This window comes from Oncorhynchus tshawytscha, linkage group LG26 (genome assembly GCF_018296145.1).
Source record: "Oncorhynchus tshawytscha isolate Ot180627B linkage group LG26, Otsh_v2.0, whole genome shotgun sequence".
In the NCBI taxonomy this organism is placed as follows: Eukaryota; Metazoa; Chordata; class Actinopteri; order Salmoniformes; family Salmonidae; genus Oncorhynchus; species Oncorhynchus tshawytscha.
The window spans coordinates 16,981,100-17,004,330 of record NC_056454.1 but is presented as its reverse complement, the minus strand read 5'-3'; the positions used below and the strand labels follow the sequence as shown (position 1 = coordinate 17,004,330).

The 23,231-nt window shown below is 41.8% G+C and overlaps 2 protein-coding genes across 4 annotated transcripts in view; both read right to left on the bottom strand.

The window, feature by feature from the left end:
• pde9aa (phosphodiesterase 9aa) overlaps positions 1–13,124 on the bottom strand; it is a 35,711-nt gene extending 22,587 nt beyond the window's left edge. For 2 of the 3 annotated variants that reach the window (XM_042307014.1, XM_042307013.1), the window contains exons 1-3: positions 12,822–13,124; positions 1,174–1,244; positions 752–862 (exon numbers count right to left, since the gene is read on the bottom strand). In XM_042307014.1, coding sequence (XP_042162948.1) covers positions 752–862; positions 1,174–1,244; positions 12,822–12,884 — 245 coding nt within the window. In that variant the 5' untranslated portion in view covers positions 12,885–13,124. The remainder of the gene's footprint in view (positions 1–751; positions 863–1,173; positions 1,245–12,821) is intronic. The other variant, XM_042307015.1, reaches the window with a different exon arrangement.
• An 813-nt stretch (positions 13,125–13,937) lies between these two features.
• LOC112225004 (glucose-6-phosphate exchanger SLC37A1) overlaps positions 13,938–23,231 on the bottom strand; it is a 34,234-nt gene continuing 24,940 nt past the window's right edge. The window contains exons 13-20 of the mRNA XM_042307012.1: positions 19,310–19,372; positions 18,977–19,062; positions 18,712–18,760; positions 18,449–18,522; positions 18,194–18,272; positions 17,948–18,045; positions 16,420–16,496; positions 13,938–15,323 (exon numbers count right to left, since the gene is read on the bottom strand). Coding sequence (XP_042162946.1) covers positions 15,308–15,323; positions 16,420–16,496; positions 17,948–18,045; positions 18,194–18,272; positions 18,449–18,522; positions 18,712–18,760; positions 18,977–19,062; positions 19,310–19,372 — 542 coding nt within the window. The 3' untranslated portion in view covers positions 13,938–15,307. The remainder of the gene's footprint in view (positions 15,324–16,419; positions 16,497–17,947; positions 18,046–18,193; positions 18,273–18,448; positions 18,523–18,711; positions 18,761–18,976; positions 19,063–19,309; positions 19,373–23,231) is intronic.

Genomic DNA, 23,231 nt, shown 5'->3' with positions numbered 1-23,231 from the left:
CAGCATGCTAGCTAGCTAAATTGCCATACATGTTTAATGCTTTTCGACCTGTCCCAAAATTAATATAGTTGGTTCAGAGTTCGTTTTGATATTTCCAACTGCGTGTCCTGTCTGATGTGGGTGGACAAAATCAACATGCACGCAATGGCGTGAGCGGTCTGGTCAGCATGTTAGGGGTTAGGTTTAGGGTTAGAATTAGGAGTTAGGCCATTTGGCCTAGGGTTAGGGTTAGTAAAACATGTGTGTGTGTGTGTGTGTGTGTGTGTGTGTGTGTGTGTGTGTGTGTGTGTGTGTGTGTGTGTGTGTGTGTGTGTGAGCAGTGTCTAGCTCACTGATCACACCCTGACCATGGATCTGTTAGTATTTTCAGCCTAACAAGTCCTAGGCAATAGGGTACAATCTGGGATATTTCCTGCTGTTGAATGGACATTTAAATCAATAATATAAACCTTTACCCTTGAAGAATTTCACTTTTTCTTATGGGTTTAGACTGCCAAAATTACAGATTATGCATTTAAGGACCAGCATATGTATTTTTCTGCTATAAATGTAAACACAGATGGAAATGAAGGTAGCCCTCTAGCCCATGGCTAGTACTTTTCAGAACGGGCTAGTAGAAAATGTGTCCCACTAGCTCCCCGGGCTAGTGAAAATGTATCTTTTAAAATATCGCATGGCACAGATTTTGGACCAGGGCTAGGTAGTAAAGAATTGCAGTTCCATCCCTGAATGTAGATGTGTCAGGGCCTACCTCTCGGTGTTGTGTGGCATGGTGGGGTCGATGGACACCATGGCTCCCGTGGAATCCAGCAGAGACAAGGTGGTGTTCCTGTCCAAAACAGACAAAGCAGGGACACTCTCTCTGAGGATGTGTCCCACTATGGTTCAATGAAGAGAGTGTAGGTGTTGGGCACATTCCAAATATCAATCAAGGAAACCAAGGGAAAGATAAAAGCTAGTCAAGACTATTGGGACTAGGCCACTCACTATAGAGTATTATCTTGTCACTAATATGAGTTCTCAATGTGGCATCTAATAGAAGTGATCCTCAAAACAACATTAGAAAAGCAGCCTAGCAGACAGGGAGATTAAAGGATCCTGCCAGGACGCTGACAGAGACGACTCTAAGCTTCACAGCAGAACTGAAGAGGAGAAAAGAGAGCAGAGAATTACCTTGGAAGACCTAGAGCGGTACAGAATAACTCCTTGATATCATACGGGCTGCAGAATCTGCTGAAGACCACCTACGGGAAGGGTAGCAAAGACAGGACACATAGTCAAGATCTAGTACATATATGACATATAATGCATGAAACCAAAATGGGTTCTACCTGGAACCAAAAAGGGTTCTCCTATGGGGACAGTCAAACAACCCTTTTGGAACCCTTTTTTCTAAGAGTAGATATTCTAAAATATATATGCAGAAGTGTTGGAGATACTGATACCAGACGTGGAATACATTCCCAGTGATCAGGGTGGAACAGCAGACCACCAAACCGGTGTATTTAGTCAGTCTACTATCCTCTCAAGCACCACCAGAGTACAGTGTGAAAATGGACCAACCACCCCACTAGGGAGAGAAGAAGAACTTTGTATTGACAGGTCTCTCATTCTGGGCTTTTCCTTTGATTACAAATGCGCAGATTCCAGTGCACCACAGTAAATATCCCCCCCTCACCAACACAGACGACTTTGACCCATGTAGATAAAAGCATCTTGATTCTTATGCCATTGGCAGGGGCAACAAAGTCGACAATAGGTGACAAAAGGAACCAAGGCAACAAGGGTAAGAAGGATACGGAGAAATGTGTAGGTTAAGAAGGAAGAGAGGGGGGGGGGTGATGAGAGAGACAGAGAGCACTCCAGAAACCTGTCAGTGGCAGGCTGTCAGGTGTGTTAGACAGTGATGTGTTTAGTTCAGAGACACGTAAGCAAGAGACACTTATGTTCACAAACAGACAATTCACCATGAAATACAATAGAAATTGCAGGATTGTATATTCAGAAATCATAAATTTTCACTTAGTTATTGTTAATCAATTTCCCATATCCGTTTTCAGAGAAATGCATAAAGGCTATGTAGGCTCCATTTTCACTGGTGTGAAATTGTAATTCAATTTCACTATTGCAATTCAACAAAGAGAAGAGGTGAATAGAAACATCCTGTTCCATCTCCTCTCTAGAGACGTGTAGTAGACCTACCGTAACACCCTGTCCATCTCCTCTCTAGAGAGAGGTGTAGTAGACCTACCGTAACATCCTGTCCATCTCCTCTCTAGAGACGTGTAGTAGACCTACCGTAACATCCTGTCCATCTCCTCTCTAGAGAGAGGTGTAGTAGACCTACCGTAACATCCTGTCCATCTCCTCTCTAGAGAGAGGTGTAGTAGACCTACACGTCTCTAGAGGAGATGGACAGGATGTTACGGTAGGTCTACTACACCTCTCTAGAGAGGAGATGGACAAGATGTTATGGTAGATCTACTACACGTCTCTAGAGGAGATGGACAGGATGTTACGGTAGTAGATCTACCATAACATCTTGTCCATCTCCTCTCTAGAGAGAGGTGTAGTAGACCTACCGTAACATCCTGTCCATCTCCTCTCTAGAGAGAGGTGTAGTAGACCTACCGTAACATCCTGTCCATCTCCTCTCTAGAGACGTGTAGTAGATCTACCGTAACATCTTGTCCATCTCCTCTCTAGAGATGTGTAGTAGACCTACCGTAACATCCTGTCCATCTCCTCTCTACAGTAACAGTACTAGTGCCTTAACATCTGAGCGGATGCAACAAGGAAACCTACTCAGTATGCATAATATACAGTGACATACAACAGCCCTTTGGTAAAAGTAATACAAGTGGGTCAGGGGTAAACATTGTCTTTGTCATCTGTCATGCTTAGGAAGGATGGCATGATGCACGTAGAGCTCTGACTCTCTTCATTGCGTGTGTGTGTGTGTGTATGTTGCTGTGTGTGCTTAAACATGTGGAGGTGCTCATGTAATAGCCTGGCGCTGCTGCCCGCTTCTGTTTTCGATGATGGATGACGCTAGCTTGACAGCAGAGAGTATGCTAAAGGACAGAGAGCATAAGGTGGTAGGGTAAGTATAGGAGCTCTCTTGTATGAGGAAGCAGGTCTGTAGATAGTGCTGACAAACCTGGATGTTTATGGACCCTCCATGACATCTAATAATAACTGATGAATAACCAGTTCCTCTCTAATACCCGAGTTCTGTTCTTGTTGAGTTTCTATACAGTGCCTTCGGAAAGTATTCAGACCCCTTGACTTTTTGCACATTTTGTTACGTTACAGCCTTTTTCTAAAATTGATTAAATTGTTTTTTTTCCCCCTTTGTCATTATGGGGTATCTGCACACAATACCCCATAATGACAGAGCAAAAGCAGGTTAATAGAAATGTTGGCTAATTTATTAAAAAATAAAAAATGGAAATATTCAACTTACATAAGTATTCAGACCCTTTACTCAGTACTTTTTTGAAGCACCTTTGGCAGTGATTACAGCATCGACTCTTCTTGGGTATGACGCTATAAGCTTGGCACACCTGTATTTGGGGAGTTTCTCTCATTTTTCTCTGCAGATCTTCTAAAGCTCTGTCAGGTTGGATTGGGAGTGTTGCTGCACAGCTATTTTCAGGTATCTCCAGAGATATTTGATCGGGTTCAAGTCGGGGCTCTGGCTGGGCAACTCAAGAACATTGAGACTTGTCCCAAAGCCACTCCTGCGTTGTCTTGGCTGTGTGCTTAGGGTCGTTGTCCTGTTGGAAGGTGAACCTTTGCCCCAGTCTGAGGTCCTGAGTGCTCTGAAGCAGGTTTTCATCAAGGATTTCTCTGTACTTTGCTCTGTTAATTTCCCCCCTCGATCCTGACTAGTCTCCCAGTCCCTGCCGCTGAAAAACATCCCCACAGCATGATGCTGCCACCACCATGCTTCACCGTAGGGATGGTGCAAGGTTTCCTCCAGAGTTCAATCTTGGCTTCATCAGACCAGAGAATCTTGTTTCTCATGATCTGAGAGTCTTTAGGTGCCTTTTGGCAAACTCCAAGCGGGCTGTCATGTGCCTTTTACTGAGGAGTGGCTTCTGTCTGGCCACTACCATAAAGGCATGATTGTGCTGCAGAGTGCTGCAGAGATGGTTGTCCTTCTGGAAGGTTCTCCCATCTCCACAGATGAATTCAAGAGCTCTGTCAGAGTGACCATCTGGTTCTTTGACACCTCCCTAACCAAGACCCTTCTCCTCGATTGCTCAGTCTGGTCGGGTGGCCATGATGAATGATGAAGGCCACTGTCTTCTTGGGGACCTTCAATGCTGCAGAAATTGTTAGGTACCCTTCCTCAGATCTGTGCCTTCGACACAATCCTGTCTCGAAGCTCCACTGACAATTCCTTCGACCTCATGGCTTGGTGTTTACTCTGACATGCACTTTCAACTGTGGGACCTTATATAGACAGGTTTGTGCCTTTCCAAATCATGTCCAATCAATTGAATTTCCAACAGGTGGACTCCAATCAAGTTGTAAAAACATCTCAAGGATGATCAATGGAAACAGGATGCACCGGAGCTGAATTTTGAGTCTCAGAGCAAAGGGTCTGAATACTTGTGTAAATAAGGTCTTTGTTTCTTATCTTTAATAAATGTGCAAAGATTTCTAAAAACCTGTTTTCGCTTTGTCATTATGGTGTATTGTGTAGATTGCTGAGGATTTTTCTTTGTACTATCCATGTTAGAATAAGGCTGTAATGTAACAAAATGTGGAAAAAGTCAAGGGTTCTGAATATTTTCCGAAGGCATTGTATATGGACACCTAAACCAACATGCAAAATTACATAAATCCACACTCCTGATTATCCAACGGCACAGGAAATACCGTATTCAAATGCAATCACACACAGAACATGCAGAAGAACAATGGAGCACGTAAAGCAGGAACTAATCAGCATAATTTCTGAACAAGGAAGCTAGATAATAAAACACACAATGGCAGCACTACACAGTCAGTCACGCTGCAAGTGAATGAAACACTCCCCATCATTCACTATGGACTGAAGGACTGGAGCCTGGAACCCATCTGGCTATAGCCTTAAAATGCAAATGATCTGTGCATCAGTACAAAAACAACAATCTCTGATAATTGAATGAGTTCAAACCAACATAGACCCTAAAACCACAATGTTCGAGTCCAAATTATAATGTAGGTCAAACATCATCAACTTTCAGGTCAGACAAAGGCCAGGAGTGTGGAAGAGTTAAGATGGAGTGTCACCTTCTTAGTCCAAAAGTGGAAGTGGGGTCACAGGCTCTCTTTCCATTTCCCCAGAAAACCGGAACATCTGGTTGTTGGGGACTCGGCAGAGTTTACCACCAAACTGACTTGTTGTGGATAAAAATCAGCTTGTGATGACATAGTGCACCCAAAATGTACTTTTTCGCTTAAGTTTTCATGTACCGAATGAAAATCTAGAAGTTCAATGCGTTTCCATCGCATTTTCAACTCTACTGATAGTTTTGTCACAAAAATTGTTGCAATGAAAAGCAAATGTGCCTACTTTGGTCTTGGCATGTGTGCTGTAGCCAACAGCTCGCAGATACAGTATGGGTAGGCGGTGCGCGTAGGTTAGTCTACATAATGAAATAAGAGTGGGAATATTCGTATTTCTCAAACAGCAGTCAAGCATCGATCATCATGTCACCAGAATATGACCCTCGATATTTATTGGAAAGGAGCATAAAGGTCATCACCATGCACTTTCACTACCCATCATAACTTATTTCATCTATAGCCTAATAAACTGCATGGTTTCCTGAGTCGTAGTGGGAGGACCACACACCAAGTCATCGCATAACTCCAAGTTGACTTTGATATGATGGTTATTGTATCAATATTTGTGCATAAAGGTGTTTCCAATGCCATTTCTCGCATAATTAATTTTACCGACACAGAAAGATCCAACCATGTCGAACAAACAAATTCTGTCTGCATTTATAAAACCGAAACTTCCCGTTTACATTAAAGCTGTCATTTTTTGGTCCTACGGTAAGACTCCACTCGCATAAAAACTGTGGATGGAAAAGTGGTTAGTAATGTGCTCCTGTGCACAGAGCTGTGCTGGAATTATGATAAGATCCGATAGGTCCCTGTTGTTATGACTGAGCTGTGAGAAGTAAGGTACGACACTAATTTAGTCTGATGGGAAGTCATATTTAGAAATGATTGAGTAGTGATAATAAGTATGAGAGAGAGAGGAGAGAGAGAGAGCGAGAGAGAGAGAGAGAGATAAAGGAATGCAAGCGTGAGAGAGAAAGAGAGGATTGTGTGAGAGGGATAAAGGAAAGGAGAGAGAGAGAGAATGTGTGTGTGTGTGTGTGTGATTGATAGATCAACAGTGTGAGAAAAATTCAGCGTCACATAGACACAAGAGAACGAGAGAGGGAGAGAAAACAACAGAGGATGGGGGAGAGAGAAAGAAAGGAGGTGCCATATTTTTACCCCAGCAACAACTGACCAATGGCAACCGAACAATATCAGAAATCCAGAACAAAAGCTTACACACAGTCAGAGATTAATTGACTTATCTCTATGAGCTCACAGATGTAGTCACTGACTACGAGCCTACACCACAGCATATCCTAAACCAGCTGAACGAACAGGCTCACAGAAAAACACCAAACAAACATAATGCAGACTTGGAATGAATTCCATAACAAGTGACACGGTCTGCAATAAATGCAAAGTTCCATCGGAGTGGAGCATAAAAGTCTTTTTTTTTTTTTGAGGAGGAGCAGGGAACAAGATTCCCAATTTTGCATTATAGGCCTACATATAAAACAGTGTTTTTTGTATGGTTTAGAACGAGTCTCAACCAATCACAATACTTGTTTTGATCAACCCATTGTAGAATAAGGAGTTTGTGACACTATACAAAACTGTCCTTAGGCCAAATCCTTACATGAGATGCAAGTAAGTCACTTGAGGTTTCATGTGGCGACTGTTCCAGTGATTTACACAAACAAATCTCAAGTTAAGATGTGGCCCCTACATGCTGAAGTTTTGATCATATATGTGAGAAACCTGAGCATTCAATCAAATCAAATGTATTTGCAAAGCCCTTTTTTACATCAGCCAAATGCAAATATAGAAACCCAGCCTAAAACCCCAAACAGCAAGCAATACAGACGTAGAAGCACGGAGGCTAGCATTTCATCCTGGAATCTAGAATCGCGGGTATATCTACTGTAATAGAAATGTGTAGACTACATGATGGGTTTAAAATGTGCGGGAGATTATCTTAAATGATAATAGTGGCAGTCTACATAGACAGTTCCTGTACTTTTCCAGACTGGAATTGTACAAAGGGCCAGCAAAGTACAGTGGCTTGTGAAAGTATTCACCCCCTTGGCATTTTTCCTATTTTTTTTTGCTTTACAACCTGGAATTAAAATGGATTTTGGGGGGGTTGTATCATTTGATTTACACAACATGCCTACCACTTTGAAGATGCAAAATATTTCTTATTGTGAAACAAACATGAAATAAGACAACAAAAAACGGAAAACTTGAGCGTTCAACCCCCCAAAGTCAATACTTTGTAGAACCACCTTTTGCCGCAATTACAGCTGCAAGCCTCTTAGGGTATGTCTCTGCAAGCTCGGCATATCTAGCCACTGGTATTTGGCCCATTCTTCAGGGCAAAACTGCTCCAGCTCCTTCGGGTTGGATGGGTTCCGCTGGTTTACAGCAATCTTTAAGTCATACTACAGATTCTCAATTGGATTGAGGTCTGGGCTTTGACTAAGTCATTCCAAGACATTTAATGTTTCCCCTTAAACCACTCGAATGTTCCTTTAGCAGTATGCTTAGGGTCATTGTCCTGCTGGAAGGTGAACCTCTGTCCCATTCTCAAATCTCTGGAAGACTGAAACAGGTTTCCCTCAAGAATTTCCCTGTATTTAGCGCCATCCATCATTAATTCAATTCTGACCAGTTTCCCAGTCCCTGGTGACGAAAAACATCCCCACAGCATGATGCTGCCACCACCATGCTTCACTGTGGGGATGGTGTTCTCTGGCCACTCTTCCGTAAAGGCCAGCTCTGCGGAGTGTATGGCATAAAGTGGTCCTATGGACAGATACTCCAATCTCCGCTGTGGAGCTTTGCAGCTCCTTCAGGGTTATCTTTGGTCTCTATGTTGCCTCTCTGATTAATGCCCTCCTTGCCTGGTCCGTGAGTTTTGGTGGGCGGCCCTCTCTTGGCAGGTTTGTTGTGGTGCCATATCCTTAAAATGTTTTAATAATGGATTTAAATCGTGCCCCGTGGGATGTTCAAAGTTTCGGATATTTTTTAAACCCAACCCTGATCTGTACTTCTCCACAACTTTGTCCCTGACCTGTCTGGAGAGCTCCTTGGTCTTCATGGTGTTGCTTGCTTGGTGGTGCCTCTTGCTTCGTGGTGTTGCAGACTCTGGGGCCTTTCAGAATAGGTATATTGAGATCATGTGACACTTAGTTAAATAAAGTCCACCTGTGAGCAATCTAATTATGTGACTTCTGAAGGTAATTGGTTGCATAGCAAAGGGGGTGAATACACATGCACGTACCACTTTTCCATTTGTTTATTTTTATTTTACTTCACCAATTTTGACTATTTTGTGTATGTCCATTCCATGAAATCCAAATAAAAAACGATTTAGAAAAGTTGTAATGCAACAAAATAGGAAAAACTCCAAGCGGGATGAATACTTTTGCACTGTAAAACACATTCAATATCTGGTCCTCTCATCTTAATCTTAGAATGAATTATTCTTCCTCTAAGGAATTTCATCAAGCATTTAATGATTAGCTGTCATTTTTTCCCACTCAAATGAATGATAAGCTATCATGTTTTTACCAAAATCTAACTCTACAGGCTCTCTTTCAACAAACCTAACGCAATGGTAAATCTAAGCGCAGGTGGTAGCGCTATAGGTTCAGGGGTGTGTCAGAAATATGTTTGCTATTTTCACGATCACAATTATCAGCGTACTTGCTGGCGTTGGCGCGAAAGTGAAGGGTTTTTGATGAATAAACAAACTGTGGGTGTGTTGGGGCTTGGCCCATCACTAGCCAATCAGAACGTGTTCCATGGCGAAATGCGGTTGCTTCAAGTTGTGTATTTACGGTCTTATATGTATTGCCTTGGAATCAACGCCACTCCCAATGCTATTCCATCAGTTTGTTAAATGGCTTACAGAAACAAAATGTAGACCTATCTTTGATAAATACATTAACTTGAACCCAATTTCACTCGACATTGTTCGAAGTAACTGTATGGCTACAGTAGGATTCACACTGGTACAGGGGCTAGGCCTACTGTAAATTGAATTGTGGCTGAGCATTGACATGCCAAACATTATCAGTAAGCAAGATTAAATTCATTATTTATGAGGCCTAAAAAAAATTATGAACAATTCTAATCAAATTCTAAACAAAACCACTTGTTTTAAATAGCCTACGTCACTTCCAGACTACAATTTCTCCCCGTGGGTATATAATATTAAAACAATGTAGACTACGGAGGGTTATACGCACATCCAAACTTTTCACAGTAGCTGGACAACAATCGAATATAACTAGAAAGGGCTAAAGTCCATTCACCGTTATAATGCTCCACAATAGGCCTACGCTTTACGACAATAATCGGAAACATTTTACAGATCACCTCGCATTCACACATCTCCAGAAGTTGCATTGCAAGCGCGCCACTGACGTTGTCACCATGAAACCAGGAAGGTGAATCATACTAAAGGTTGGTTGTAAATCAAATTCAACAAAAAACTAGCTTTTTTTTTTTACAACAATAAATGAATGTAAAATGTAATACAATCGCCAGGATTAAAAAAATACACATTGCTATTGAATTAGCCTTCGTTATGGTAGGCCTAAGGGAGGGCTTGGGTTTTTCAAATTTTACAGGTTACAGAACTTCTAAATACGAGGTTCACCGGTATCCATTCACCGAGGTACTCATCTCTCGTTTCACGGTGGGCATGGACACGTAGCCTACATCATGGATGGGGTTTTACGCACATCCAAAACGTGACCTGCATGGCTAAAATAATGTGGGCCTGCCTTCAATGCACAGATAAAAAGAAAATGTCAGCTCAATGTTTTACTCCTCTCAAACCTTATATTTTAATAAAGCTTTGGTGATTAAGATGTATTTACAAGCGGTCTCAGGAGCCAAAACCTTTATCGACAGTCTTGACTAGCCTACTTCGGGATAACATTGGGCAGACAACAAAAGCCTCAATTGAGAGGAGGGAAGGCTACTGTATGCTTGGTTTTAAATCAAATAAAACAAAATGGGGGAAAAAAGATTCGCTTTTATATTTTTTAAAATGAAATATACAGGCACCAAAAGCACATTGGGCTACTCTTGCTCCATGCGCATAGTGCGTCACGGCTGGATAGGCTGCGTTTCTGCTGTAAAAACCCATGCCATAACCAACTGCATTACTGCTAAAACCAGATTTTGGTTGGTCTTAAATAACCCTATCAGCGCTGCCTGAAATCAGTACTTTGGATACTGTTTTTTTTAAGGATATCAAAGAGGTAAACTGCCGAATTTAGCGTTAGGGTTAGAAAATGCCAGTCTGACAGTTTTTACATGACGAAATTGCAAACGAACGTGCGTTTGAGACTAGCGCCGCCTTAACGCCAGCCAAAAATAGAGCCCAACATGTTGCCACTCCACACAGGTTCACAAAAACTGTGCAGTTTCTTGTGCAAATGTGTAAATCTTGATAAAGATCTAAACACACACGCATGCATATACACACAGAGAGGACAGTGAATGTGTCCAAACAACATAGACAAGGTTCTGAAAATTCCGTTTTTGATATTGCTGGACAATGTTGATTTACTGTTTAACTGCTTTTTTCTTCTTTGTAAAAGTGAGGCGAGGAAGCAAAAAAAACAATCCCCCAAAATAAAATGGACTCCAAGTGAGAGTTTTTCATAAATAGTGGAGAAGGAATACATTTGTACTTTACCACATTGTCCTACCCATCTGTGCAAGCTTTAGGCCTAATGTGGGCTTCAAGAGTCATATTATTCCAAGCAAAAACCTATGCTAGGAAATCTTTCCTGTGTTATTTTGAAAAAGGATGCAGATGAAGGTACAATGTTAATTGATATAATCACGTGAAATGAAACAGAATGGGCATTATGACAGTTTCTTTATTCTGAACATATCTCTGATAAACGTCAATAACAGCATTATTAACATATGTATAATAGAATACAATATCAAGTGTTTTTTCAAATGAAAAAAACTTGACCAAATGCATAAATATGTTCATTACTATAAATGTATAGCCTAACTATGCTTTAATTAAATATGAATACAATGCAAATATTAAAAAGGCTTATCATAGACCACACTTTATAGGAGAAATAGGCTACTAAAGATGGCCAATCATTCAAGTTAGGTCTTTCAAACAGTGCTGGACTTGGGCAGGAACTCACCAGCACCTCAAATGTTCCACTGCTTGAGCTCCTGTTCCTCTTACAGAATATTAGCTCAAAAGTATTGCACCTAAATATAAACAGTACCAGCATCCAAAATGAGTACTGGCTCCTACTTCAGTGTAATTCAAGCACCGCTATCAAATAAGTGCAATTCAACACCTATCTACAGGATAAAAATGTAATTTCATGCGATACAGGCTATATAGTAGAATATGTATGCTTTTCTAATTCAAGAATAACAATAAATAAATGTAATAAAATAAAATGTTAATTTATAATGTGTTCATGACCTATTAGCCTTTAGCCTGCAACAAAATAGTAATACAAATATGAATAGGCCTATCATAGACTAGGCCTTTACTTTGAAGAAAGAGGGACAATCATTCAAGTAAGGTCTGTCAAATTAATGTAGCATTGGAAAAAGTACATTTCAATCCGGCCATAAAGTAAACTATAGCATCATCTACAGAATATAACTGATATTCAAAATGCGCAATTAAAAGCATGAATCCATTCCAGAGCAAGTTTTACTAAATTCGAGGCCAGTAGGCCTATATAGTCAAATCACTGCTTCCTCCTTCGATTGCCTCATCCGGCTGCCAGGAAAAGCTTTGCTGAGGAATGCCCTGATCTCTGGCCAGTCGTTTGGTTCGATGATGACGTTGTTTCGGGTATTAATTGCTTCTAATAGGTAAAAATATTATGCGTTAACCGTGCATTTAACCGATTGTTTATAACGAGGGACGTCCCACCACGTTAAACCTGGACACAAATAGTAGGAATTTGCGTCGTCCTCAGCTATGCTGGCATGCGAGAGAAAATTAACATCTGCACATACAGGTCCCGAACGTTTGTGCGTCAGTGTCCAATCAGAGGCCCGAACATAACAAGCGCGTGATCTGAGGTGGTTTGGTCTCTGATTCTCTCGCACCAGTTTGGGAAATCCTCATGGGACACAAAAAACGATACAGATTTTAATAAAAGTGAAGCTGCGCATCCGTTAAACAGTAAATCAAGTGTGTCTGGCATATGCATAATCCATCAAAAAGTGAAGGTTTTTTTTGCATTATCAATTACATTAGGCTATTCATTTAAACCACGATTTGTATATGAATATTATACAATATGCTATTGAGGGTTTCCTATTCTATAGACAGCATAACTATCATTGCACAGTTCTTCCAAATCTTTCCTATGCAATATTGGACTTCTTCCCAGTTAGGCCTACAGGACAGGGTGTAGGTTGATGATGAAACAGGCTGACATGATATAACGGTTGATTGACAGTTATACCTTCTGAATTCTGCCATCCACGTCCAGGTAGATTACTCGGTACGCCGAAGAAGCTGATCCCATCTCTCTCCACCCCTCAAGCCTCTCTCGCCGCTGCCGAGGAGTCGGATTGCGGGCTATAGGCTACCACTCCGTTCCGTGCCCGAATTGGAAAACCCGAGCGCCGTCTGTCCTTCTCTGAATGGGCAAATGAAGTTAGCGTTTCAACATCTCTTTCTCTCTGGAGCACCTAGCTAGCTCTCATCTCATAAACCCCCTCCCTCAGCCGCTCTCAAATGAGTCGCACGCAGACAAACACACACTGGGAAAACTGAAGAGCAGGGATCATCATACGTTTTCTCTTATCGCCATAGTTACCGGGGCTCCTCAAGGACGCGTGAGTGGGGTAGTTTGCCTGCCTACACAGCCTCCAGTCTGTTCGCGATGTTCATTCCCTTTTACGAACAAACGAGGCTATATTCTATTGATAAATATGGCTATTCAAATCCTATATAGTCTCTAAAAACTGTATTTTTGGTCAAAGCACACGAGAAGAAAGGAACCGACGAAAGAAAACCAAAAAGCAGCCAGCAAGCGCCGTGAAAGAGATGTTTCACATGTAATTTAGTTTCTTGCATGGGCGCCCACGCGCTTCCCCTGATGACATATTAAATCAAGCCTTGTAGGCTCGAGTCAGCTCAGGGGTTTTGTGATGCTATGCGTGGGAGAGAAGTCATGGGCAATCAAAACATACTAATACTTTCAATAAAAACCGTCATTGACTAGTATATAATCCGGCATAATTACGTTTTGGTTTATTATGAGAACCTACCAGTCCCAATAACTGATTGTTCATTTAAAAAAAATTTTTTAAAGACAGTTTCAGAGAATAATCATTCCTATTTGATTTGGCCTGCAGTACTTTTCAGAAACAAAGAGAGATTGCCTGTGTGTGCCTGCCTGTGTCACTGAGTGGAGGACTAGCTTTCAGAAGTGTACATTTTGTTTGACACCTGCCACCTCCAGCTGGGAGACTTGAGACCACTCAGCCTAACTGGAACACACTTAGCCTGGTGAACAAAACAATTCAACATTATGCTTAGAAACCAAGATAGATCTTTTGTGAAGAGGCTTCCAGAGAATTCAGCAACACAGCCACTCACTTTTTATTTGTCTACCAAGATATCTTCAGAAATTGACAATTGTCACCAAGACCGTGTACTTATGAGTCAGGTAAGAATCAGACAAGTAACAGAACAAAGCAAGTGCCTGACCAATGAACAAACACCAAAAAAAAAGGTACACAGTATTTCAAGTACTACCATTTAAGCACTGCGATAATGATTCAGCTTCCACCAAGAAATGCTCTATCGCCACAAAGAACAATGACACGTTACTGGATGGGGTCCCTTCCATTTCAATTCAGTTAAATACGGGCGGTGAATTGGAATTAACCACAGCCCCGGGCATCTGCCAGAATGAAAGTTCATAAGAATATAGATTACTTTTTCATGAAGGTACATAGGCTACCTTTCTTCACTCATTTGGCACATTAAACTCGCAGGACTCGGAGGTAGGAAGCATTAGTCACAGGAACGTCTTTAAAATGTTCAAAGGCAGAATGAATGTGAGCATTTTAAGGTTTGGGATGATGGCATTTGGTGTTTTCTACACATAGTAAAAATAACATCACAGTTTAACATTGCACTGCATATATAACTGATTTGAGAAATGGTTGATCCTCGGGAGTTGATGTGCAGAATTTCATACTCAAACACAAAATGTTACATTCATAGCATTCAAGTCCCAAAACATAACAAACTGTACCATAATTTGCTGATCATATAAGAACACAAAATATCAGTACCTTCATATACTTCCTAAACAGAGAAAATACATAGACCACCAAAAATTTGTTTTTTTTCTCCATATAAATTACTGTGCATTTCCCCACAATCTTTGGTTACATAAGGCTGAAGTGGGCCCAATATGCTCTAGAAGTATATAAAAAAATCAAAATAAAAAGTGGTATGTGCTCAGAGGGACTGGATGGCTTGGTTGGTTGCTTATTCTACTCCGCTACTTAATCTTCATCGACTTTCATTCGGTTCCAATAGGTGCTGCTACACACTAGTTCATGTCAGCTACTGCTGAATCGACGGCAATACAGCCAAGCTCGCAGTGACAACAGACCTTTAGAAAGAAGTGTTGCCCGTCTATGTCTCTTTGTGAACATTGTCTAGCTCTTGGGCTCAGTTTTTCAAAAACTATCAGATTGTATTAAAGGCATATTCATAGAACAGACAAATCATTGACTTAAAATCCAGATAACCCAATCCCTATAAACCAGGGCCCAGTTAAGGTTGAGAGGTGACCACAGGCAGGGTGGGTTCAGGTCATCTCAGTTAAAAGGTCCGATCCAGGGTAGTGGTATAGGATGCAGTGTGTCTGTGCTGAGCGAGGGCCACAGTCTTTTCACTTCTCAGTCTAGAGTTAGTGCAAAGTGCTTAGTGCTCCTTCATCCTACAAGACGGAAACAGAAAAACAGACTTTGATCCCTAAACAAAAATGTGCATAAAAACAATGTGCAGTTTCCCACCAGAGATGTGTTTCCATCAAATTGATAAAAAGGCTGTGCGTGATGACCTAGTGCACATATAAATGCATTTTGTGGTTAAATTCTGATGTATTGAATAAAAATAAAAAAACAAGTTAAAATGGGTTTCCATTGCATTTTCAACTCGTTTTTTTCCCCTCCCACAAAAAATGCTACGTTATATAGCGAGTGTGCCCACTGCTATTGGCACGTGTGCTCTAGCCAACAGCTCACAGTTAGGCTACAGTGCAAGTATAGCCTACATGATGAGATGATTATGGACAAAAGAGAAATCAATTTATTTGTCAAACAGCAGCCAAGCATTCTATTTATATGTGAAAGAGTTGAAGCTGTTGCAGTGCTTAAGGTGGTCCAGGAGACTGTTCCAATAAAGAACAACCTTTAAGTGATGGAACATTCACCTAATCTTGTATGGAAGGAGGGATGTGGAGATCAGTGGCAGTTCTTGTAGAATAATGAACCCCAGTATTGAATTTGAATAGCATTTGAAAAGAAACGGTGTAGATTCATTTGTTATAGAAACAGATTTGGTTGATATACATTTTGAGGATTTCAAGGCGATGAAAGAGTGGAGAGGAACTGGCACGACAGTCTGAGTTGGGCTTCCTCACAAAATGTTTTTGGAGAATGAAGAAGTTATTGGGGTTGCTTTTATAAGTACTGACCCAGCATATATTGCAATATGAGATAAATAGATAAGAGTAAGGTGTAGTACAGATTCCAAATTGTTTTTTTGGGGAAAAGAGGTTGTATTCATCTGACGACACCAATACCTTTCACAATTTATTTGGAGTTAATTTAGTGATGCGTTTCTGACGGTCTTTATCAGAGAAAAAGATGGTGTCATCAGCAAACAACATAAAAGAAGACAATGAAAAATGAAATACAAGTCATTAACATAGATCATAGAACATGATCAATGGCATCAGTTACTATAACAAAGCCTAGATACCACTCGATACCGCCATACTACAACAAGTAGAATATAAACAAGTCACTTACTCTACAGTGGTGCTGCCAGAACGAGGTTTAACCACGTTACCAGAGGTCAGCTCCTTCATCACCAGCCGCAGCAACAGCTACAGAGGAAACACATCCACATACAAAGCCACATTCTATAAGATCCACATAAGACAAACATTAAGAGGATAGGGGGCAGTATTTTCACTTTGGATGAATTGCGTGCCCATAGTGAACTGCATCAAACTCTGTCCTAGATTGCTAATATATGCATATTATTATTACTATTGGATAGAAAACACTCTGAAGTTTCTAAAACTGTTTGAATTATGTCTGTGAGTATAACAGAACTCATAGGGCAGGCAATATTCCAAACAAGAAATACAATTCTGAAAGTTGGGGCAACTTTGACCTCATCGCCCCCTCCTTTCCCAACAAGATATGGATCTGGAAGCACTTCCTACGCCTTCCACTAGATGTCCTCATTCAGTAGAAAGTGTAATGGAGCATTTGCTTTGAACTTTGACCTAATGGGAGGGAAAATAGTCAGTGTCCCGACTGAATGCCATTTTGCTGTGGCACATTTCTCTGTGGGTGCTACGGCTGTTCCATTCGGCCCCAGATGAAAACGTATGATCCGATTGGAACGTTATTGGATATATATGATAATAACATCCTGATGATTGATTCTCTACTTAGTTTGACCAGTTTATTCGACCTGGAATATATCTTTTGGAAGTTTTCGGGCGAGTTATCTTGGACCAGCAGTCAGTTTTTGGGCACGTGAGCTGAAAGTGATAGCAAATGCAGCTACTTGGACACTAGTATTGGACATTATGGAACAAAACAACGATTTATTGTGGAACTAGGACTCCTTGCATTACATTCTGATGAAAGATCAAAGGTAAGGGATTATTTATGTTGTAATTTCGTATTTCTGTTGACTCCAACATGGCGGTTACGTCTGAGCGCCGTCTCAGATTATTGCAATGTTAGGCTTTTTCCATAACGTTTAAAAAAAAATCTGACACAGCGGTTGCATTAAGAACCAGCGTATCTTTAATTATAAGTAGAACATGTATCTTTAGTCAAAGTTTATGATGAGTATTTCTGTTATCTGGCGTAGCCTTCTATAATTTCTCCGGATATTGGAGGAATTTCTGAACATGGCATCAATGTAAACCGAGATTAGTGGATATAAAAATGCATATTATCGAACAAAACATAAATGTACTGTGTAACATGTCATATGACTGTCATCTGATGAAGATTTTCAAGAGGTTAGTGATTCATTTTATTTCTAATCCTGCTTTTGTCATTTTATCTTTGGCTGGAAAAAATGGCTGCGTTTTTTTCTTTGTTTTGGTGGTGGTCTAACATAAATATATTTTGTGTTTTCGCTGTAAAACATTTTAAAAATCTGACATGATGGGTAGATGAACAAGATGTTTATCTTTCATTTGAGGTATTGGACTTGTTAATGTGTGAAAGGAATATTTTTTAATTCCCTGGGCTGAACGGGGGGTGGAGTTCCTTGCACCAACAAGTTTTAACAAGCATCAGCACCTACCAGCAATGCTAGGAAGTCAGCTGCCATCAGCATGTAGAAGACCTGATCCCAGCCCTGTGACGACAACACTCCTGCCAGAAGGGGGCCTATTGCTGCACCTGAGAAGAACAGATCACAGGACAGTTTGTACGTCACAGAGCTAGACCTATGCGAAATTCTAAAGCAACCCCTGGTCATTAGCTATCCCCTCATGGAGCTAACTTATCACATAGGATCTACTGGTATGGATGGAGGTGAGAGACTGACCTACTGATCCTGTGCCGTCAATGATGGCCGTGACAGTAGAAAGGGCCCTGGCATTGCCCTTGAGGCTCTTGTGTGTTCCCTAGGTTCAAAGGTCAAAACAGAGTGGGACGGGATATGAGGTTAGAGACAGCCCCCCCCACACAGGAAATACTGAGATAGCATGGCTGATCTAAAAGGTTAGAAAGACAAAACTACTAGGGAGGATTATATAAGTGTAAAACAACAGTGAGAAAGACTCACTCACTACACACTTACCAGATCAGCAGCCACTGCTGTTGTAATTAGGGCATATGGCCCATTCACAAGTCCTCCACACACCAGTAGCATACCTATGAAGAAAATGGCCCATCACAACATTATCCACTTGATCATAGTTCTGTTCACCTGTGCGTTATTGACAGTCAGAATAGCACAGCCATTATGTCAATGGGCTCAGGAGCTTGATTCATGAAGTCAGTCTACAATCCCTCTCACTAGAGCAAAACAAACTGGACTTAGTAATATAAATTGATCCTTACCTATGGTCGGTCCCAGTCCAAACTCACTGATCATGGAGAAGCCATAAAGCTGAGATACAGAACAAAAACATTTAAAAAAAAGATGTCCTATAAGATTAATGATGCATGCTTATGTTTAGCCCTTGAGATGGTCAACAGTCCTCTGAAGCTCAGTTGGTAGAGCATGGTTCTTGCAACACCAGGATAGTTGGTTTGATTCTCAGAAACAGAGAAAGAGAGAGAAAGAAATAGAAACAAATGGAGCCACACGGGGAAAGAGACTCACTATAGGAGCAGCCAGCAGCAGCATCACTGCACAGGTGGTGGCTCTCTTTCCCAGCTTATCAGATATGACCCCAGCCAATATTCCCCCTACACACAGAGAAAGAGATGAGATTAGCACAACAATCAAGATGTGTGGTTTGCGGGTAGTTCAATTCCAATGATGAATTAGGAAGTCCTGACATCATTCATGCATTTTTACAAATCAAATCTCTGGCAACACACACAGGAGCATATAAATATCCAGATCATAAAGTTATTTGGTTCGTAGAAAGATTCATACAAAAGGATCAGAACTACAAACAACCACTGAAAAAAATTAAAAAAGGGAACATACCCACAATTCCTCCCACGTCAAACAGAGTGGAGAGATCTCCGGCCTTCTTGGCATCTAGGTGAGCTGAGAGACAGGTCTATTATCTTCACACACCCTCTGGCAAACTAAACAAGTGACATCGGATACTAACAAAAACAACAAGCAAAGCATAGGCATCCTCTCACAGTGGTTCCCAAACTGCTGGAAAGGGGCCCCGAGTGAAAACGTTTGGGAACCTCCGTCCTAACAGGTAGAGATGGTTTGACCACAGATTATCAAGACATACAGTGCATTCGGAAAGTATTGAGACCTCTTGACTTTTTCAACATTTTGTTATGTGGTCTAAGACACTGCATCTCAGTACAAGACGCGTCACTGCAGTACCTGGTTCGAATACAGGCTGCATCACATCCGGCTGTGATTGGGAGTCCCATAGGGCGTTGCACAACTGGCCCAGCGTTTGTCCGGGGTAGGCCGTCATTGTAAACAATCACTTTTTCTTAACGGACATGCCTAGTTAAATAAAATAAATACATATTCTAAAATTGAGAAATATTTTTTTATTTAAATCAATCTACACACAATACCCCATAGTTACAAAGCAAAAACAGGTTTTTAGAAATGTTTGCATCAAAAACAGAAATTATTTACAGAAGCATTCAGACCTTATGCGATGAGACTCGAAATTGAGCTCAAGTGCATCCTGTTTCCATCGATCATCCTTGAGATGTTTCTACAACTTAATTGGAGTCCACCTGTGGTAAATTCAATTGATTGGACATGAATTGGGAAGGCACACAGTTGACAGTGCATGTCAGAGCAAAAACCAAGCCACGAGGTTGAAGGAATTGTCCGTAGAGCTCCGAGACAGGACTATGTCGAGGCACAGATCTGGGGAAGGGTACCAAAATATTTCTGTAGCATTGAAGGTCCCCAAGAACACAGTGGCCTCCATCCTTAAAAATGGAAGAAGCTTGGAACCACTAAGACTCTTCCTAGAGCTGGCTGCCTGGCCAAACTGAGCAATCGGGGTAGAAAGGCCTTGGTCAGAGAGGTGACCAAGAATCCGATGGTCACTGACAGAGATCCAGAGTTCCGCTGTGGAGATGGGAGAACCTTCCAGAAGGACAACCATCCCTGCAGCACTCCACCTATCAGGCCTCTACGGTAGAGGGGCCAGACAGAAGCCACTCCTCAGTAAAAGGCACATGACAGCCCACTTGGAGCTTGCCAAAAGGCACCTAGACTCTCAGACCATGAGAAACAAAATTCTCTGGTCTGATGAAGACAAGATTGAACTCTTTGGTCATAATGCCAAGCGTTACGTCAGGAAGAAACCAGGCACCATCCTTAGGGTGAAGCATGGTAGTGGCAGCATCATGCTGTGGGAATGTTTTTTAGCAACAGGGACAAGGAGACTAGTCAGGATCGAGGCAAAGATGAACGGAGCAAAGTACAGAGAGATCCTTGATGAAAACCTGCTCCAGATCGCTCAGGTCCACAGACTGGGGCGAAGGTTCACCTTCCAAAAGGACAACGACACTAAGCACACAGCCAAGACAACGCAGGAGTGGCTTCGGGATAAGTCTCGATGTCCTTGAGAGGTCCAGCCAGAGCCCGGACTTAAACTCTATCGAACATCTCTGGGGAGACCTGAAAATATCTGCCAGCGATGCTCCCCATCCAACCTGACAGAGCTAGAGAGGGTCTGCAGAGAAGAATGGGAGAAACTCTCCAAATACAGCTGTGCCAAGCTTGTAGCTTCATACCAAAGAAGACTTAAGTGCTGTACTCGACGCCAAAAGGTGCTGAGTAAAGGGCCTGAATACTTATGTAACTGTGATAGTTTTGTATTTGTAATACATTTGCAAAAATTTCAAAAAAACTGTTTTTGTTTTGCCATTATGGGGAACTGTGTGTTGATTAATGAGAAAAAAAAGATTGAATCCATTTTATAATAAGGCTGTAACATAACAAAATGTGGAAAAAGTCAAGAGGTCTGAATACTTTCCAACTGCACTGTAAATGTCAGATTGCAGATAGATACAGTATGTCTCAGACAAAGTCTAACAGGTAGTGGGCAAAGAATGCATGCCCTGACACATCTTATTGAGCTCTCCACAATGCCCTGGATTCATGTACTGTATACTTGACCAAACAGACAGAGTTCCTATACGAATGTAGCAGTGGGTGAGGGTGTTGGTGCAGTGTAATGTAGTGGTTCTCAACTGGTTTTGCCTTGGGACCCAAATTGAACCATGTTATCTCAGTCGCGACCCAATATTCGTATGACAATATGTTTGGGACAAAATGCAATCTGGAAAACAATTTTTAATGCTATATTGACAATAAATTTAGCAATTATATTAGACAAGGGAACAACAATCACACCTTTTCATTGTCAATAATTCCATATTACTCATATTCTTGATGAAGAATTTTGGCAACTCACTTATTTGAGACCACAACCTGGGCTAAAAAGGCACTACTTATAGATATAAACTCTGCAAAAAAAGAAACGTCCCTTTTTCAGGACCCTGTCTTTCAAAGATAACTCCACAGATCTTCATTGTAAAGGGTTTAAACACTGTTTCCCATGCTTGTTCAATGAACCATAAACAATTAATGAACATGCACTTGTGGAAAGGTCATTAAGACACTAGCAGCTTACAGACGGTAGGCAATTAAGGTCACAGTTCTGAAGACTTACAACACTAAAGAGGCCTTTCTACTGACTCTGAAAAACACCAAATGAAAGATGCCCAGGGTCCCTGCTCATCTGCGTGAACGTGCCTTAGGCATGCTGCAAGGAGGCATGAGGACTGCAGATGTGGCCAAGGCAATAAATTGCAATGTCCGTACTGTGAGACGTCCAAGACAGCACTACAGGGAGACAGGACGGACAGCTGATCGCCCTCGCAGTGGCAGACCACATGTAACACCTGCACAGGATTGGTACAGCCGAACATCACACCTGCGGGACAGGTACAGGATGGCAACAAAAACTGCCCGAGTTACACCAGGAATGCACAATCCCGCCATCAGTGCTCAGACTGTCCGCAATAGGCTGGGCGAGGCTGGACTGAGGGTTTGTAGGCCTGTTGTAAGGCAGGTCCTCACCAGACATCACCGGAAACAACTTTGCCCAAGGGCACAAACCCACCGTTGCTGGACCAGAAAGGACTGGCAAAAAGTGCTCTTCACTGACAAGTTGTGATTTTGTCTCACCAGAGGTGATGGTCGGATTCGCGTTTATCGACGATGGAATGAGCGTTACACCGAGGCCTGCACTCTGGAGCGGGATCGATTTTGGAGGTGGAGGGTCCGTCATGGTCTGGGACAGTGTGCCACAGCATCATCGGACTGAGCTTGTTGTCATTGCAGGCAATCTCAAAGCTGTGCGTTACAGGGAAGACATCCCCCTCCCTCATGTGGTACCCTTCCTGCAGGCTCATCCTGACATGACCCTCCAGCATGACAATGCCACCAGCCATACTGCTCGTTCTGTGCATGATTTCCTGCAAGACAAGAATGCCAGTGTTCTGCCTTGGCCAGCAAAGAGCCCGGATCTCAATCCCATTGAGCATGTCTGAGACGTGTTGGATCAGAGGGTGAGGGCTAGGGCCATTCCCCCAAAAATGTCTGGGAACTTGCAGGTGCCTTGGTGGAAGAGTGGGTATCATCTCACAGCAAGAACTGGCAAATCTGGTGCAGTCCATGAGGAGATGCACTGCAGTACTTAATGCAGCTGGTGGCCACACCAGATACTGACTCTTACTTTTGATTTTCACCCCCCCTTTGTTCAGAGACACATTATTCCATTTCTGTTAGTCACAGGTCTGTGGAACTTGTTCAGTTTGTCTCAGTTGTTGAATCTTGTTATGTTCATACAAATATTTACACATATTAAGTTTGCTGAAAATAAACGCAGTTGACAGTGAGA